Genomic DNA, 20,034 nt, shown 5'->3' with positions numbered 1-20,034 from the left:
CTTTGAAAAGTTAAGTGACTTTCATGGTTGATTTGTAGTCTCCATAATGATGGCCCTGGTTTCTAAATCTGTGGTATAATGTACCCCAGGTGGTAAGATGATAATCCGGGGGCAGAAAAAAAAGTTCTCTTTATGTTTATTTGTCTCATTCTATTGTAAGAATGACTGTTTATGAATGTCTAATAAAATTACTATTTATGACTTTTAAGATTATAAAGGAATGAATTTTATGAATGCATTTTATAATATACTAGAGGCCCGGTGCACAAAATTCGTGCACGGGGGTGTGTGTCCCTCAGCCTAGCCTGCACCCTCTCCAATCTGGGACCCCTCGAAGGATGTCCGACTGCCCATTTAGACCCGATCCCGGTAGGATCAGGCCTAAACATGCAGTCGGACATCCCTCTCACAATCCAAGACTGCTGGCTCCCAACTGCTCGCCTACCTGCCTTCCTGATTGCCCCTAACCGCTTCTGCCTGCCAGCCTGATCACCCCCTAACCACTCCCCTGCCAGCCTGATTGATCCTAACTGCTCCCCTGCCAGCTTAATTGCCCCTAACTGCCCTCCCCTGCAGGCCTGGTCACCCCTGACTGCCCTCTCCTGCAGGCCTGGTCCCCGCCCCCCCAACTAGTCTCCTCTGCAGGCCTGGGTCCCCCCCAACTGCCCTTCCCTGCAGGCCCAGTCGCCCCCAACTTCCCTCCTCTGCCAGCCTGGTCACCCCTAACTGCCCTCCCCTGCAGGCCTGGTCCCTCCCAACTGCCCTTCGCTGCTGGCCTGATTGCTCACAACTGACCTCCCCTCCTGGCCTGATCCCTCCCAACTGCCCTCCCCTGCTGGTCATCTTGTGCCCACATGGGGGCAGCCATCTTGTGTGTTGGAGTGACAGTCAATTTGCATATTACTCTTTTATTAGATAGGATAGAGGCCTGGTGCATGGATGGGGGCCAGCTGGTTTGCCCTGAAGGGTGTCCTGGATCAGGGTGGGGGTTCCCTTGGGGCATGGGGCAGCCTGGGCGAGGGGCCTGTGGTGGTTCACAGGCTGGCCATGCCCCTGGCGACCCAAGGGAGGCCCTGGTATCTGAGATTTATTTATTCTCTATAATTGAAATTTTGTAGCCTTCAGCGAAAGCCAGGGCTGGCCAGGAAGCTTGGCTTCCTCCATCACCAGGGAAACCCAAACCTCCTGCTCGCTCCATGGCCACAGCCATTTTTGTTGGGATTTATTTATCTTCTATAATTGAAACTGTGTAGCCTTGAGCAGAGGCCTGGGCCGGCCAGGGTGTGCAGGAAGCTTGGCTTCCTCCATTGCCGGAGAAACCCAAGCCTCCTGCTCACTCTGTGGCTGCAGCCATCTTGGTTGGGTTAATTTGCATACTTGCTCCTGATTGGCTGGTGGGCATGGCTTGTGGGTGTAGCAGAGGTACAGTCAATTTGCATATTACTCTTTTATTAGATAGGATACTAGAGGCCTGTTGCACGTTGCATGAAGAGATTAGTGCAATAGGCCTTCCTTCCCTTGGCTTCCAGCACTGGTTTTCCTCCAGCACCCAGGACCCAGGCCTTCACTCTGGCCATAATCTGCCTTCTTCAACTTCACTGCTTTGCTGCAGACTCCAGCCAGAGTCTGCCGTCTTCGCTGCAGTCCCGCCTGGCCACTCTGCGCCTGGAGCAGCTGGGCGGCCGCCATCCTTGGCCTTCTAATTTGCATACTCACTCTGATTGGCTGTGGGCGTACCGGAGGTATGGTCAATTTACATGTTTGTCTATTATTAGGCAATATATTTAAAATCAACCCCCAGCATTTCTTATCCTACTTTCTTGTTTTTTTTTCCCCTTGATTATCCTGTTATATAGTTTATCTTCTACTTATTACTTGTTTACAATGTGTTTCCTTCTCCCTATAAGGTAAGCTCCACAAGGGCAAGAAGTCACTGGTCCTTCATGGGGAGCCACATGGACTATAAACCAAACCACTATGAAAGAAGCAGCTATTTCCTCTCCCTTCTTATTCTAGAAGTTTATTAGCATTGTCTTCCAAGATCACTGTTAAATCACTTACTATGCACTTCTATGGAAATCATGTCGCTTCTCTATGCCTCATTTTCATAATCAAGTTGGACTTGGGTGGGAGTAGATATTATATTTTTTTAAAATATGTTTTTATTGATTTTTTTTTTAAGAGAGAGGAAGGGGTAGGAATAGAGATAAACATTGATGAGAGAGAAACCTCATGGACCGGCTGCCTCCTTCATATCCCCTACTGGGGATTGAACCTGCAACCCCGGATATGTGCCTTGACCAGGAATCAAACCATGACCTCTTGGTTCCTGGGTTGACGCTCAACCACTGAGCACACCGGCTGGGTTGGACTAGATAATCTTTTTGGCCCTTTCCAGGTGTAACATTGTTTTCTGTTGTATCTCTAGTTCCTGAAGCAGAGCAGGCAACCAGTGAATATACTTAAATGAATAAATGATCATATTCATACAGTAGTTCTTGTATATAATATGCAAATAAATATGCACATGTCAGCTGTGAATGCTTAAGAATTTTTTACTGGTAAGGGTATATTATAGTAAAGTTTGGAGCCTTCTGAGTTAGGCAATTTTTCATGTTAAGTCTGTCAGGAAACTGGTTAAAACAAAGACTAAATGGGGTGCCATTCAGTAAGATACTTGAAGTGAGGGCTCTCCTGTGCAGTGAGGACTTTAACTCATCCGAAGGAGGGAGTTTTATTCTGGAGATTTGCTTGAATGGCCTATTTTAGCCCTGTGAAAGTAGAACAAGTAAGCAAGCATGATCTGGGGTTAGAGTAGAGCAGGAGCTATGGTGACTGAATCCAGGGCTTCCATTACCTTGGATAAGTAGTTAAGAATAAAAATGAGTTCCTTCTGGAGCTGAAGAGGCAAGTTTTGGTATCTCAGATTCAGTTTTTAAGAAGAGCTGGACAGACAGTTATAAGCTGCCCCAAACAACACCCAGTGGCAGGGAAAAGCAGCGGGTTCCTTCACTTAAAGTTCCCTGAAGAATAGTAGATAGACTCTAGGCAAATGACCTGGATCCAAAGTCCAAGTGATGGGAGTGGAGCAGAGGTTGCTGGCTATGGCACACTCTGCACTGAGGGGCAGATGCCCTGCAGGGCACAGCCTCGCTGTCTTTGTGTGTTGATGATGTGCTTTGCAGAGTGATGACTGAGCAGTGTGTATGTCCTCAAACCTGCTGCCTGGACCTGGCATTCTCCACAGAGTCAGCAGGCACCCACAGGACCGAGCAGGGCTCAGCTTTGAAAGCAGCACTCTATGGCAGGGAGAAGCAATAGCCATGGTGAGCTAACCAGATAAACTCTGTGACTGAATAAGTTATTATTATTTTAAAAAAATCTTTATTGTTGAAAGTATTACATATATCCTTCTTTTCTTCCCATTAGCCTCTTCCAGCCTGCTCCCGTAACCCCCTCACACCCTTACCACCCCACTGTCTGTGTCCACGGGTTATGCATATATGCATACAAGTCCATTGGTTGATCTCTTCCCACCCACCATCCCCTGCTTATCCTCTGAGGTTCAACAGTCTGTTCATGCTTCTATGTCTCTGGGTCTATTTTTGATAATCAGTTTATTTGGTTCATTAGATTCCACATATGAGTGAGATCATGGGGTACTTATCTTTCTCTGACTGGCTTATTTCACTCAGCATAATTTTCTCCAGGTCCATCCAAGCTGTTGCAAAAGATAAGAGTTCTTTCTTTTTATTTCCGCGTAGTATTCCATTGTTTAAATGTACCAACTGAATAAGTTCTTAAGATACTTGGACAACTTGAAGTTGGGAAGGAACAATGAGGTGTGGAGGGACTGACTATAGAAAAGGAAGGAGATGTGACAGTAGTTGTCCACTGAGTGTGCTTAGGGATCTCCTATAGCTCCATTGTCTTTGTTCTCTCCTTTGAACACTCAGAACCCCATTAGAGGTGATTTTTCCATTGCCATTGCCTCAGAAACCACTAGATACTTTGAGAAAGTAGGATATTAATATATATTTTCAGTTCTGACAGCACACTTATTTGCATTGTCTGGGTACTTGCATTTTCTGACTATTGTCTCTATCACTCTGGATAGGTCACAGAGGCCAAATGTGTGTTAACCATCCTATTCTGTATTAAACCACCAAGGTAATTTTTATAGATAAAACAGAAACAAAACAGAATGTATAAAGGGTCATGTACATATCTTAAAAGAACCATACCGGATGACATATATTGATGACACAGTGCCTGAGAACATTCAATTTTTTTCTACTAAGCAATATGTAGTCAGAGATACTTTGCTGTTTACAGTGGCACATTCAATTACCCTAAGGAAGAAATAAAAGATAAACACTACTCTTTCTTTTTTGTTACTTGCAGGTCTAATGCAGAATAAACACAGGTATGCTGCATTAGAATAACATGTGTGGAAGACCAAGCTGTGGGGTGCAGATCATGCACTCACATGGCAAAGCCCATCAGCTGGGCCCTCTGACACCAAATACAGCTCAGAGAGAAAAGTTATTTAGCTTTTCAATCTCAGCCAGAGGCCTAGTTTGAGTGAGGGCAAAAGGCACATTTCCCCCTCAATGCTGATGTGTTTATACTCACAAAATGGCAGCTCAACTACTACCCGTGGCACTTACATCTTGGTTAGACATCTCCCAATACGGTCTCTCTCCGTAGGACATGACCTCCCACATGACGATGCCATAGCTCCATGCATCACTCGCGGAGGAGAATTTTCTGTAGGCAATAGCTTCTGGGGCTGTCCATCTGATGGGGATTTTCCCACCCTGGAAAACACATTGGAGATTTCTCAGCATGTTAAAAACAAAACGGCATTCCAATTAAATATCTTTTGTTAGAAAGACCTAAATACTGGGTGATAGTATTAGCATTTAACTAAAAATAAAAAGAAAACCAGAATAATGTTAATATCTCAGAAATATTCTTCCTATAATAGTTATTCAGTGGAAACAGCTTTAATGGGAAATAAGTCACACTTCAGAAATATTTTATTTCATTCATTAGGAAAATTTATTTTCACTTTAGATTCACACAATTAAACTATCATGCCATTTGAAGATAGTTCCAGATTATAGGACATTAAAGCTAAATATCATTCAATACTCATTAAACTTTATATTGCATGTATTAATAATAATGATAATAAGTCCTAACTTAATTAAAGACAAATGGTTAAATACAGAACTGAGATATTCTCTATGTTTATCAGAATTTTATTTCCTTCCCCTTTCATTTTCATCTGCTGTGAAAACGTGATCACATTAAAGTAAAAATAATCCTTTAACATTATACAAGAGCACATGAGAAGGATGATCCTTCATTATAACACTTTTAGGCTAGTTCATACTTTTGATCTTCAACGCTCAAGTTAACATCTGAAGATATTAAAGATTAAATTGCATGAATTTAATCTATACTATTTGGGTATTAAAGTTGGCTATTGTGTTATACTTATTTTTATCAACATTTATTGCATTTTATCTCTTGAAACACTCTACAAATCCCCTTTTTACTATAACGACGATAAAACAATTCATTTATTTGATTTACAATCTTTGAAATCTTTGCAGCTCTGAACAGCAAGTTGACAGGACGAGAGCGACCCTGACGCCACTAGATGGCGGAAGAGAACAACGAGCGGCTCCCAGACGGCAGTCTCACAGCGGAGAGGGCTTCTGTTCCCAGCAAATGACTTGGACAGTCAGAACCATCGTAATGAAATTGTTTCATCATTGTCAGCACTTTCATCTGACCACCCACTGTGCGCAAAGTCTGGTGTTAGGCCGAGTGGGGGTGGGAGGAATAAAGGGGGCATTATTTGGCCCTTGAGGAATTTAGATCTAACATCTTTCAGGTGAAGCCTTTAATCAGGTCATCTAAACACTACTTATTTAGTAACCTAAACACTACTTAATTGAAGAGAAAAGCGATTCAACCGAAATAGGAACAATTAGGTTTCACCAGGCAAATGAGAGCATTAACGGAACCCTCATTTTAGAGAACTGTAGCAAGGACTTGTTAGTAGGAACCTTGGGGAAAATACCTTGAATTCAATCACCGGATTTTACAGGTGAGTAGATTGAGTCCAGGGTTCCCAGGTTTAGAGATTCCTCCCCGCAGTAGTAAGCACATGATCTCTAGGAATGCCATCCTAATAGTATTATGGGGCATTGATATAGACATGTAAATACTTCAGCATGGGAGAAAAGTTGGGACAAACTAGCTTTATGGTTTTAACATTGAATATCCATAACCATGTATTATAGTAGTAAAATAGAAGGGAGTTCTTAACCTGGGGTTTGCACGCTCTGGCGCAGCACCCAATTAAGACCAGGAAATCAAATTTACAAAGTTGGTGATAGTAGTTTAAGAGGCTGGTGGTGGGGGGAAGGGATTTGCAAGGGGAGGATTCATTCTTGAACCCAAAATAGAGTTGTTAGATAAAATATAGGACCCACAGTTAATTTGGATTTCAGATAAGTAACAAGTGTTATTTTTAGTATAAGTATTTCCCATGATAAAATATACTTTTCTGGTGTGTATGTCCCAAATATTGCATGAGACAGATTTGTCCTGAAAATATTCGTTGTTTATCTGAAATTCAAATTTAACTGGGCACCCTATATTTTTATTTACTAAATCTGGCAATCCTAACACAGAGCATGAAAAGAATTCAGAAATGGGAACACTGTCAATGATCCAACAGAACATAAGCAGTGCTCTGGAAAGACTGGTGTGGTCTGTCCTTCAGCAGGAGACAAGGACACAGACTTATTTGTGCCCAGCACTACAGCAGTCTTTGTTTATTGCATGCTTGTGGCTGAAGCACCTCAGTCTTGTGGCGCTGCCTTTTGAAGTCACTTAAGTCAGCCTCAGGCTTGTGGAAGCCACACTTTTAGAGAATAAAGGCCAAATCTGTAGATTTGACCTCAGAACAGATGCAAGAGATCAGTCTCATCTGGCATTTCTGACTCTGGATCTTTCTTTGTCTCTTCTGGCAAACAGTATGTGAATTGTTAGTCTGCTGGGTTGATCCTTTGCTAAATCTCTGTGTGTTCCATTAAGACCGGCTAAAAAACATAGCTAAGGGTTATTTCATGTGCATTCATAAATGATATCTCATATAAATGATTTACATGTAAGTTTATATTTTATATAACTTGATATGACATATGAATGATAATTTTACCACTTTCCTTCCTAAGATTTTATTTTCTTCCTCAAGGGCAAGATATTATAGAATGTTTAATGAATAGCATTGCTAGCCTCAGAATTCGTAGGTTGAAGCTTTAACTCCCAACGTGACTATATTTACAGATAGGGCCTTTGAAGAGGTAATTAAAGTTAAATGAGGTCATAAGGGTGGGCCCTAATCCAGTTTGACTGATGAAGACGAAGAGACAACAGAGGTGTGCAGGTACAGGGAAAAGGCCATGAAAGGACACAGCAAGAAAATGGCCAGTACATCTTTATTTCAAATTCTAGTCCAGTGTCATCGTGTAATGGAAAGTGTGAGCTAGAATAAATCTTAAAACAAAGTCTGAAAAATTGGCACAGAAATTTCGATATAGGAGATACAATTCTAATTAACAAAAATGCACGGTCATATGAATCTGACAGTATGCATACAATGGAATAATTCTGAATATATATGGGATGGAGATAGGAAGTATTTAAATCTTTTTCTAATGGGAGGCTATATACTGGATATAGTTTATATCTAAGTGCAAGATGAATAAGAAAGGAAGAGGTCATTAAGATTACTGCATGATCTCTATCCCTTTTCTTACTTTAGAAGCACAGAAGCCTTCTTCTTCTTTTTAAATTGAATCTATGAACTTTGTGGCTTAATCTCATCTACCCATTTTTGCCCATGATCTTCAATCACAGACAGAGGTAAAACATTAAGGTACTTTTTTCTCAAAGCACTAACCACCAGATGTCTCAGGTTTCAGGAATGAACAAATAATACTTTAGATTGAAATCACAATCATTCGAACGTTGCATCTTGCTTTACCATATGCTTATGAGAAAAAAAGGTTACCAAAGATACTGATCAAAATGACTGAATGAAACTCAAAAGCCTTCTCACTTACTAATATCTCCCTTATACAGCAAGGTTACTTACTTAGGATATGAAAGAGAAAACAGAAAGTAAGCAAACTGGATTGCCACTGAAAAAGTTGTTAGCAAACCTTTTATTTCTGTTTCTCAAATCATATTCTGGGCTGTTGTCTAATAAGCAGGTAATGAGGTCATAGCAGGAAAAGTGCTGAAGAGGGAACCAAGAGCCTGTATGCTGTAAACTCCATACCCCAGGAGTGGAGTTGTATTATAGGCATATTTAACTAACATCTGAGTTTTAGAATCTAATCCTCTAATCTTTAACAGAGGACACACTCAATTGAAATATAGTGGTTCAATACTGAACCCACTTGAAAAATTCCATTGAGAAACAAGAACACAAAAAGAAATCTCTTCATTTCTCATTCACTAGATTTGACGGTTATCTTAAAGGCAACAGGTTTGAATAGACAACAATCTCCCTACAGACTGTCCTTTTTAAATTTCCTCAGTTTATCTCTGTGGAACCCAAACTTTAATAATTATAAGAATTAAAGTACACAAAACATACATACTATGGTTAAAGATTAATTTAAGGAATTTCTAATGACAATTTTGATTAAATATTTTTCTTTATGAGCTGCATATTCTAGGTAGAGCTATCACTAAGTAGTTGTATGCACAAGTTCATGCCCCTGTGCCCACGCCCAGCCACTCCTGCCACGGCCCCTAATCCCCTCTCTGCCAGTAGCCCCCCTCCCACGCGTTGATGGCCCCAGCCCCGTCAACTCGTGGGAGCGGGGCTGCTGGCAGAGAGGAGATTGGGGGCCATGGCAGGAGCAGCTGGGCAGGGGCAGGGAGGATGGGCCGAGACCCACTCTTGTGCCCACCGCAGCCTCACAGCCCACAGTTCCTTTCAAGATGCACAGATTCATGCACTGGGCCCCTAGTGTTTTAATATTTGCCTACAGTATCTCATTGAACCATAAGGAGAGAGGCCATATGAATTGGTAAATAGACTGTGTGAACATATAGCCTGATGACAGACAGTAAAGGAGAAGAGCATACTCCTATTTTATTTAAATCCAGGCCAGTCACTATGGTTACAGTGATCATTCTAATTGGTAAGGAAGGGTGAAAACAACTCAACTGCTTTTTAAAAAGAAGGCAATGGTATAAATACTATGAAACATGTTGAAAGTATGGAACAAGGACATTGACTTTTTCTTTTTAAAAAATATTTTTTATTGATTTCAGAGAGGAAGGGAGAGGAAGAGAGATAGAAACATCAATGATGAGGGAGAATCATTGATTGGCTGCCTCCTGCACTCTCCCTACTGGGGATCGAGACTGCAACCTGGGCATGTGCCCTTGTCTGGAATCAAACCTGGGACCCTTCAGTCCGCAGGCAGGTGCTCTATCCACTAAGCCAAACCAGCTAGGGCTCTTTTTGTTTTTTAAACTCAATGTGTAACGATTGGTTATTTGAAAAACTCATTATATGGAGACCTACTGATGCTCAACAAAAGAAGAGTTAATGTGCTTAATGAAAGATCACTTTACATCATAATTTGTTATCAGTAGCAGAGGTAGTTGGTTTTGGAAGCATTGGTAGAGGAATCAGCATTGTGGCATCTTCTGTCTTAATTCACTATGGTATCCGGGAAGACACAACAAATCACAGAAAGATCACACACACACTAATTATATAGACAACCTTCATTAGGGGGATATTTTTCTTTCTCATGAGAATTACTGATCATGAAAAAGTCCATCTGTGAGTATTTCTTTCTAATTTGTGTTCCCAAATCAATAAATCCTATATAATAAAGAGGTAATATGCAAATTGACCATCATGCCCTCGCACAAGATGGCCACCCCCTTTGGTTACAAGATGGCAGCCCCCATGTGGTCACAAATGGCTGCCACAAGATGGCCAGCAGGTGAGGGCAGTTGTGGGCAATCAGGCCAGCAGGGGAGGGCAGTTAGGGGGTGACCAGGCTGGCAGGGGAGGGCAGTTGGGGGCAATCGGGCCGGTAGAGGAGCATTTAGGTGTTGATCAGGCTGGCAGGGAAGTAGTTAGGGGTGATCAGGCTGGCAGGCAGAAGTGGTTAGGAGCAATCAAACAGGCAGGTAGGCGAGCAGTTGGGAGCCAGCAGTCTTGGATTGTGAGAGGGATGTCCTACTGCTGGACATACCCCAAGGGGTCCCAGATTGGAGAGGATGCAGGCTGGGCTGAGGGAAACCTGCCCCCCCACCTCCCGCCACCAATGCACGAATTTCGTGCACCGGGCCTCTAGTTATATAATAATGCATAACTATGTTTTATTGTGTAAGCCTTTTAAAACTACATCTCTACCCTGTCTAAGAGGGGCATGTACTCTCTTTTTTCACTGAGCTTTTCTGATCCAGGCAACTTTGGTACTGTACTGATCTAGGCAACTTTGGTACTGTGTGAAGTTTTATCCTTTTCTGAAATATGAGGATATTTGTCCTTCCTTGAAGAAAGACTGAGGACTATGGTAGAATGAATTCATATGTAGTTGAGAAAGCTTTTCACATTTTGGCTTCTAGATAACTTTATTAAATGGATTAAATGAGATATACACATGAAGTACCTCTAAGCTGCCAACACATGGTAGGTACTAATAAAATGTTGTTTCCTTAAGTTAATGTATTTAAAATTTGTCTTTTGGGAGGATCTGCTTGGCTTCCAGTCCAGACCAGTATCCCAGTTCCTCCATCTGGAGTCACTAAGCCCACCTCCAACAGTGCCCAAACTCAGGGGTGAACTTCTAAAACAAGGGCTTTTAAGAGCCGGAGGCACCAAATCAATTTTTTTAGCCCTCACTGAGGACATGCTTAAAGAGAAGAAAGGAGAAAGGAGAGAGAGAGCGAGAGATAGCGAGAGAGAGCGCGCGAGAGAGAGAGAGAAAGAGAGAGAGAGAGAAGAGAGAAATATTGATCTGTTGCCTTCTGCATGTGTCCCAACTGGGGCTCAAACCTGCAGCCCAGGTAGGTGCTCTGACCAGGAATTGGACCAGCAACCTTTCAGTGCATAGGACAATGCTCAACAAACTGAGCCACTCTAGCCGGGCACCAAATCAATTCTGATGGACAAGCTCTGACTCAAGTTCTTGTAATTTAGATCATATCTTGTCTAGTTTGAGGAAATCTGGATATCTTGGTCCAGTGACTTTGGACCCATACTTACATTCCTGCCATTGTCCTATTAGTGCCCTTCCAAGACTGAAGATGTATCTCATTCATCTTATTCTTTCATAGGTAGGATTCTGTCATCAAAAAACATTATCTATGGTTGAATGTTGTCAGCCTGATTTCTGCCTATAGCTGGACCTGCATGATAATGATTTTCTCTGGATTTCTTGCCTTTTCCTGAGTGTTTCTCTTCTCTTTATGGAGTTGTGACACACTGGAAAAGTTACAAACCTTCTCCCCTCAAAAGTGCACATGTACGTACACACACACACACACACACACACACACACACACACACACCACACGATCTTGCAGCAGTATCATGGGATTCATAGATGTTATACTGAGACTCTCGTGCTGTAAGCATAAGACCCTTTTTTGGCATAGTGTTTTAAAAATAGAAGTCATTGGTTCTAACAACCAGTTTTTATAGGATGAGCACTGTAGAAATCTATGGTAAATAGAATTGTTTTAGGCCACAAACATATGAAACAAACTGTTTTCATACTTTTATTTTTATTTTTTTAAAAAATAAATCTTTATTGTTCAGATTATTACAGATGTTCCTCTTTTTTCCCGCCTCATAGATCCCCTCCACTTGATTCCCCACCCCACCCCATGCCCTTACCCCCCGCCACTGTCTTCATCCATAGGTGTAAGATTTTTGTCCATTCTCTTCCCACACCCCTCACACCCCCTTCCCCTTGAGAATTGTCAGTCCACTCCCTCTCTATGTCCCTGATTCTATTATATTCATCAGTCCATTATGTTCATCAGATTTTCCATTCACTTGATTTTTAGATTCACTTGTTGGTATGTATTTGTTGTCCATAATTTTTATCTTTACCTTTTTCTTCTTCCTCCTCTTCTTAAAGAATACCCTTCAGTATTTCATATAATCCTGGTTTGGTGGTGATGAACTTCTTTAGCTTTTTCTTGTCTGTGAAGCTCTTTATCTGACCTTCCATTCTGAATGATGGCTTTGCTGGGTAGAGTAATCTTGGTTGTAGGTTCTTGCTGTTCATCACTTTGAATATTTCTTGCCACTCCCTTCTGGCCTGCATAATTTCTGTTGAGAAATCAGCTGACAGTCGTATGGGTACTCCCTTGTAGGTAACTAACTGTTTTTCTCTTGCTGCTTTCAAGATTCTCTCTTTGTCTTTTGCCCTTGGCATTTTAATTATGATGTGTCTTGGTGTGGTCCTCTTTGGATTCCTCTTGTTTGGGGTTCTCTGCGCTTCCTGGACTTGTAAGTCCATTTCTTTCACCAGGTAGGGAAAGTTTTCTGTCATTATTTCTTCTAATAGGTTTTCAATATTTTGCTCTCTCTCTTTTTCTGGCACCCCAATAATTCGGATGTTGGTACGCTTAAAGTTGTCCCAGAGGCTCCTTACACTATCTTCATATTTTGGATTCTTTTTTCTTTTTGTTTTTCTGGTTGGGTATTTTTTGTTTCCTCATATTTCAGGTCTTTGGTTTGATTCTTGGGGTCCTTTGATCTAGAGTTGAATTTCTGTATATTCTTTATTTCAGATAGTGTATGCTTAATTTCTGACTGGTCCTTTTCCATTTTTTTGGCATTCTCATTAAGGTCCTTGAAGGTCTCACTAAGCTCCTCAGAGGTCTCATCAAGTTTCTCAGCAGTTTTTACAAGATTCTTGAATAACTTTACAAATGTGGTTTTGAACTCTATGTCCAGCAGTTTGCTTTCCCCCATTTCTTTCATTTGTGACATGTTTCTTTGTCTCCACATTTGGCTGCTTCCCTGTGTTGATGGAGTGGTTTTCTGTGGTAGGTGACCTATAGGGCCCAGTCGTTCAGCCTCCCCTATCACCTGAGGTAGACGCCTTTGGTACACCCCTTTGTGGGCTGAGTGCAAAGTCTTGGTGTAGTTAAGCCTTGATTGCTGTTGGTACACTGGGAGGAATTGACCTCCAGGCCAATTGGCTGTGAGGACCTGCTGTGTCTATAATGGAAGAACTGCTGTGCAGGAGACACGCTTATGGAGCAGGACTTGCTTCAGTGGGGCTTTGGTGCTCACTGAGTCTGCCTCTTGAATGTGTCACTTATGGATGTGAGTAGTTGAAATCTGGTGTCGTCTCACACTGACCACTAGATACTCCAATGGTGTGCAGATCAGCTACTGTCTGAGGCCACCCAGCAGGAGCTACAGCGAGAACTATAGTTTTCTCCTCTTTGCTTGGGGTTTGGAGGTTTTGGAGCTGTCTGACCAGAGCTGCAGTTTGTTAGGTTAAGCTGCGATCGGGCAGGCCATTTATATGCAAAAGCCACTGCATGGAGCTTGGGTGGGTTTGTAGATTGTGCGGGGCGGGTCTCAGGGAGTCACTAGGCTAGGGCGTGGCAAACAGTGATGGCTGCCAGTCAGCCATCTTCTGTGTTTCCAAGTCCCCGCGTCCTGCGCCCCAGAGCAATAAACAATGATTGCTGCATGTACCTCTGCAAGAAAGCCACCCTCACTTTCTGACCCGATAGCAGACAGTCCAGCTTCTCCTCGTAGGAGTTTGGGTCCCCAGTGTCTCCCCAGAAACTGGAGTTCAGAGTAATCGGGAGCTTGTCTCCCTTCGGGTTGAAAAAAGCAGCGCACCCAGTCGCCCGCCACCAGCCCGATTCACGTGCCTCTGTACCTCAGCTTTTCAGCACTTGTGCATGTCTCAATGCTCTTTTCTCTTTCCTTCTGGTTGTAGAACTTCTACTCAGCCAGCTTTCCCATGGTTCTGGGTGATAGACGTTTTATCTCTTAGTTGTAGTTTTGAAATTGTTGTGCAAGGCAGCAGTTTAGGTGTTTACCTATGCTGCCATCTTGTTTTTTTCCATACTTTTATATAAGACAAAGACTTCCTAACAGTTGTTTCTGTTCCAGGTTTTCATTCCCTGTGCCAACGACCTTTGTTTGGGTGCTCACTGAGGTCGCAAGGCTTTGATTTTATGAATCCAGAGTTCACCAACTATTCACCCTTGGGCTGAAATAGGCCTGAAATTATTTTGTGTGGCTACTTTTTTAAGGTGGATCTAAATGTCATTAGACAGGGTGTGGGTTCTGTTACTCCATTCTACTACCTCACTAAGTCACTGGAGACACTTGACCTACTTCCATTATCCTCTTGGCTCCTCTGGACATTGCTGTCACCCTCCCCCACTCTAATTTTAACCCAACCTCTTGTTCTGCTTATGAAACAATTCTATATTTTTGAAATTTATTTAGACCATATTTTTCATAAAGAATAGGCACAAATGAGAAATGACTTCAAATAAATATGAATTGCTAACTCGCTTTGTTTTCCACTCTCTAAAAAACATTCTTAACTATGGAAAGACTTTCTCAGTCTCCTCTACTTACACTATCTACCTAAACTATTCTACATTTTTATTCATTCTCTAAATGTATAAACACTCAGTGAATGCTAATTTTTTGTTCCTGTAATAAAACAGTGTTTATAGTGCTATTCAAAGCCTCAGGAATTAGAATCCTTTCACCTGCTTCCTCCTAAATTGCTCTTCAAAATAATTCATAGTTGTCTTTTTCTCAGTACTCTCTTTTGATGAGAACATAGATGCTACATCATTAAGTGAATAATGTCACCCTATTCTGGGGTGACATCTGTGAAATTAGATCTTCTATTCCATCCTATAGAATAGGTAAAGCAGGGCACTGTTACTGTAATGTGTGAGAATTAGATGTACATAATTATGAGGACTGCCGTTATATCTGAGTGTAGATACATAAACCCACTGACAGTATAGACATATTTTTAAAAGTGTCCTATAATTCATTATGGTTTTACAACTATACTGTATGGTATGGTCTCAAGGGGATAGAGGATACTAATAGAGTTAAAAGTACAATTCCTGTTCTTCTCTAGACAGTTGCATTCTTCCGTATTTCATCTGTCTCCAGTTACTCTCTTTCTCTCTCTTTTTTCTTTTTAATCTCATTATGTGAAAGACTAGCTACCCCTCTACTCCCTTCCCAGTGTATTTTTTTAAACTTTATTTTTATTGTTGCCTCCCCACCTGGATCGGGCCTAAACGGGCAGTCAGACATCCCTCTCACAATCCAGGACTGCTGGCTCCCAACTGCTCGCCTGCCTGCCTGATTGCCCCTAACCACTTCTGCCTGCCAGCCTGATCACCCCCTAACCACTCCCCTGTCAGCCTGATCAATGCCTAACTGCTCCCCTGCCAGCCTGATCATCCCCAACTGCCCTCCCCTGACCACCCGGTCACCCCCAAATGCCCTCCCCTGCATATTCCCTCTTTATTAGATAGGGTTTTTTCTTTAACATATTGGACAGCCCTAACTGGTTTGGCTAGGTGGATGGAGCATTGGCCTGCAGACTCAAGGGTCCCAAGTTCGATTCCGGTCAAGGGCATGTACTTTGGTTGGGGGCACATACCCAGTGGGGAGTGTGCAGGAGGCAGCTGATGGATGTTTCTCTCTCATAGATGTTTCTAGCTCTCTATCCCTTTCCCTTCCTCTCTGTAAAAAATCAGTAAAATATATTTAAAAAAAAAAAGGGAAACATTTAAGATTCCTCCATATCTGCCTGGCTGGTGTGACTCAGTGGTTGAGACCCCAGGCTGCCGCAGCTGAGAGGGGATCGTGCCGTGGGGGTGTGGCGCCCCTGCCAGGCTGAGACCCCAGCCCAGGCTGCCGGCGTTGGCAGGGGATTGTGAGGTGGGGGTGCGGTGAGACCCCAGCCCAGGCTGCCGCTGCTGGGAGGGGATTGTGCGGTGGGGGTGCGGTGAGACCCCAGCCCAGGCTGCCGCTGCTGGGAGGGGATTGCGCTGTGGGGAGTGAATTTGTTTTTGTTTTTTATAAAGGGTCAGAAGGGCCTCTGGGCAGCATTCCGCCAGGCCGCTTACTCTGCAGGCTGTCAGTGGCAGCCCTCCCTGGGACTGGGGGACTTTGGCGGGGCTGAGAGGACTGGGCGCTGCCATTTTTGTTGCGGAGTGATGGTTAATTTGCATATTACTCTTTTATTAGATAGGATATCATAATTATGTATATACCCTTGAGTGTATACAAAGCATTTTCATCTGAATGGCCTCAAATTGATATAAACCACAAAGGAGTGAATGTTTTGCTTTCTTATCAGCTTCCCTGTGAGGATAATATCAATCAAAAGCAGCAATTAATACTTAGACTATTTCCATCCATAGTTAAATGTTATTTGTTTGGGGAAAAACTTCAGATTCTGTTATTAGGAAAAGAGAGTGCATAAAATGAGGCATGTCTACATTTATATTAGTATCATTTGCAAGCCCTGTTTGAAAACAAATATTTGACTAGGATGGAGGAAGTATGTAGGGCACACACTGTGCTGATTCTCACATACCCAGGGGTGCTTACTTTGGAGAGAGAGTGCAGTGTGGAGAGACAAAGCAACGTGAGAACCAAACACCTGGCTTCTAATCCCTCTTGTTTCACTAGTTTGTTGTGTGATTTTGGGCAAATTACAGTCTCTGTAAATTGAGGAGTTTGGACTGTGTGATATTGCAGTTCATGTGAGGGTTTCATATTCTATGACTTGTTAATACACATAATACCCCAGTAAGTTAAAAAAGAAGGAACGCCTTCCAGTTCTGCCTAAGGAAACAGACAGAAGGGGTTAGAGCTGAGCTCAGTGGCTCCCCGAGTCATCATTATGCCCACTGGCACTTTCTACATTAAATCAGACCCTTCCTGACAGACCCACAGGGCTTTGCATGAACGAGTCTGAGACGCAGGTCTCTCTTGTGGGTGTCGCATGTAGTGCTGTGATACATCAGTTCAGAGCGGAACTGTGACCTCTAATTGCCCTGGTCAGAAAGGCTAGCTCTGAGTATAACCTGAGCAGGAGAGCAAGAGGACAGAAGGACATCTTTAGAGGTGGTCTGCTTGGGACCAGCTGCTCAGACTGATGGATACTCAACAGAGGAGAGCACACAGGGTCGGAGAGACGGAGGAAGCGTTACTCCATGGGAAGGACAGGGCACAGGGGCTCACAGCCAAAGGTGGGCAAGAACTTGAGAAAAGTCTGGAAGTACCAGGAGCTGGAAATGCCAAAAAGTGTTTACTACAAATAAATTTTAAAGGTAGACTTTGGCTGAGAAAATTATTAAAATGCTAGTATTTCTAAATAAACTTTAACATTGGGAAAAACTGATTAAAGTATAGGGGACAGTTTTCTTACATTCCCAGTGTCTTAGCTGAAAAAATGTACACAGTCAAATGTTGTTCATTCCATTATTCTAAGATGGAATTCTGTCTTGTCAACTTTTCCTTTAGCTCCAATTTTGTTCATGACTCAAATGATCGCTCCTTGACACCCATTGTCTACCTTACTCATTGGCACTTAGTATCATATATCTTCTATGTACTTGCTGGCTTTTTAAAATGTAGATGCACTTTCTGGATAGACAAATTTTGGAAATAAAACCTTGGAGGTGCTTTTATTCTTTGTGATCTACTTTACTGTATTTAGCATGGTGCTATGATTAGAATGGTTATTTGCCGAGAGGATAACTGGATGAGATGAATTAGGCAAATGATGTAAAATAAAAAGCACGGTCTCAGAACCATACTGTAGAAGTGGATTTCAAGGTTTACTTTTCAGTTCCTTTGTGGTCACCGTTATGAACTTGGTTAACGTTAAGGAAAACAAGAAAAGGAAATTTCCCAATCTATTTCAGGGTAGTAAGGCCTTGCCCGGGGAGAGGCGCTAAAGGTCACTTATGGCATTCATTTATTTATTCATGCACTTATTCTCTTTCAGATCAAACATTTTTTTAAACCACATCTCACATGCCATGTGCTTGAATCACAAAGGAGATTCCCTTATCCTCAGGGAGATCATGAAGATGCTAATTTTTATTCACAGCAGGGGAGACTTGGAAGTAAACAAATAGTGGCAGCACTGAGGGTGAGCACTCCAACAGAAGCCTGTGCAAGATTCCTTCCGGGGCAAGAAGGGAGGGTCAGCTGTTTGGGATGGGTATGGGGAGAAGCAGAGAGGCCTCACTGAGAGGTAATGTTTTAGGTAGAGTTTAACAGAAGCGAAGGAGTCTGACTAATAAGTCAGAGACAGGACATCCTTTCAGAGAGAACAGTGAGTTCACAGGCACAGAGGGGTGGAAGAGCACAATGTGTCCCAGGAATTTCAAGTTGCCTGAAATTGCTGCCGGATTAGAGTCCAAGGAGGAGACCAGTGGCTGGCTTGATTAGACATTTAGATTAGGCTACAATGTCACAGTAAGTTGAAATGTGTTCCTAGCAAATAGAATTTAATAATGTGGGATGCATCTGTGCAAAATCACACATAATTTGGCTTGATTTCTTTGTTTTCAAACCTCATTTTGTTGTGGCTTAAAGATCTGCTTCATGTGGTAAAAAAGTGGTGTAAATGAGCTATTTTAATTTTTTAAGTATAAAGGATGACAGGGACCTTAAACCTCTCTTTTGACCTTTTGCACTAAATGTCTAATAAAACAAAAAAATTACTTTATTTCTGGCAGAATCACCTGCAATAAGTGTGTGCAATCGTGCATCATACCAAGCAGGTTGAAAGGTCTAATTTTACTTGCATAACATATTCACTGTTTTATAGCAGATTTTTCCAGTGAATAAATTTTGGAAAAGCAATGCTTTTAAAATAGTTCCCAGCTCATTTTGTTCAGGCGTAAGTACATCATTTGGGGTCTGCAGCCTTGTTCAGTGCGGACAGCAGATGGCTCTGGAGGATGTCGCTGGAAGGCTGAATGGCACAACATGACAGAATCCCATGTACTGGGCTGCAGGTAGAATGAAGTAAGGAATGATGTCTGTCATTTTCAAATGGTATCGCAAGCCAATGGCAAAGTTTTAAGTAGTAGAGGGCCTGTCTTGTGGTGAGGCGATATTTTTAAAGAGATCAACCTGAATTTCTATGAGCCCTTTCCGTTTTTATCTTGAATGTCTCTGGCTCTTTCTTATTTCATTCTGTGCTCTTCTCTATCTGTTCTTTTTCTGTTGTTCTCTACTACCTCTCCTTTTTTTTTTACTCTATTCTTGTTGTGTGTACAGAATATAAGTTCTCCGAGGCAGGAACTATTTGCATGGTTCTTTGCTGTTTTTTTCGGAGCTTAGAAATGAGTCTTGGCACAATAGCTATCAAATTAATATTACTTAAAGGAATGTTGGAGATATAGTATAAGGTCATGAAAGTACTTATCATCTAATAACACATAATAAATGATGCTATGAAATGTGACAGGTGCCATGAGAGGGGAGAGTCAGGGAACGCTTCCAAGAGAAAATGACATCTAGGCTTGCACCTTATGGAAGATTGGAGTTAGATGAATAAAGAGGTGTGGGTGGGGGGAGGAGATCAGGGACAGGGGAGGAAAGGCCAGTCCAGGCAAGAGAAGAGCAGGTACAAAAGAGAGAGCATGCAGATTTAGAAGTACTGAGAGAAGCTGAGCACAATGGGAGAGTAGAGTGTGAGATGGGGGAGTGAAGAGATGGAGGCTAAGGCAGTAAGCAGGGAGATCATGAAGGGCTTACAAGATCATGAAGTTCTTCCTAAAGCATTTAAAGAAATCCTTTCTTGTGGCAATGGGAAGCCACTGAAAAGCTTCAAGCCATGTGGTGATAAAGTTAGGGATTTTGTTTTATTTTTTTTAGATCACTTTGGAGGCTTTGTGAATTGCTGATGGGAG

The 20,034-nt window shown here is 42.3% G+C and overlaps 1 protein-coding gene across 3 annotated transcripts in view; it reads right to left on the bottom strand.

The window, feature by feature from the left end:
* EPHA6 (EPH receptor A6) overlaps positions 1-20,034 on the bottom strand; it is a 1,057,231-nt gene that overhangs the window by 44,701 nt on the left and 992,496 nt on the right. For all 3 annotated transcript variants that reach the window (XM_080654948.1, XM_080654950.1, XM_080654949.1), the window contains one exon: positions 4,671-4,820. In XM_080654948.1, coding sequence (XP_080511074.1) covers positions 4,671-4,820 — 150 coding nt within the window. The remainder of the gene's footprint in view (positions 1-4,670; positions 4,821-20,034) is intronic.

Source organism: Plecotus auritus, assembly GCF_963455305.1.
Source record: "Plecotus auritus genome assembly, chromosome: 2".
Classification (NCBI taxonomy): Eukaryota; Metazoa; Chordata; class Mammalia; order Chiroptera; family Vespertilionidae; genus Plecotus; species Plecotus auritus.
The sequence above is the reverse complement of the archived record's forward strand: the minus strand, read 5'-3'. Positions and strand labels throughout refer to the sequence as shown.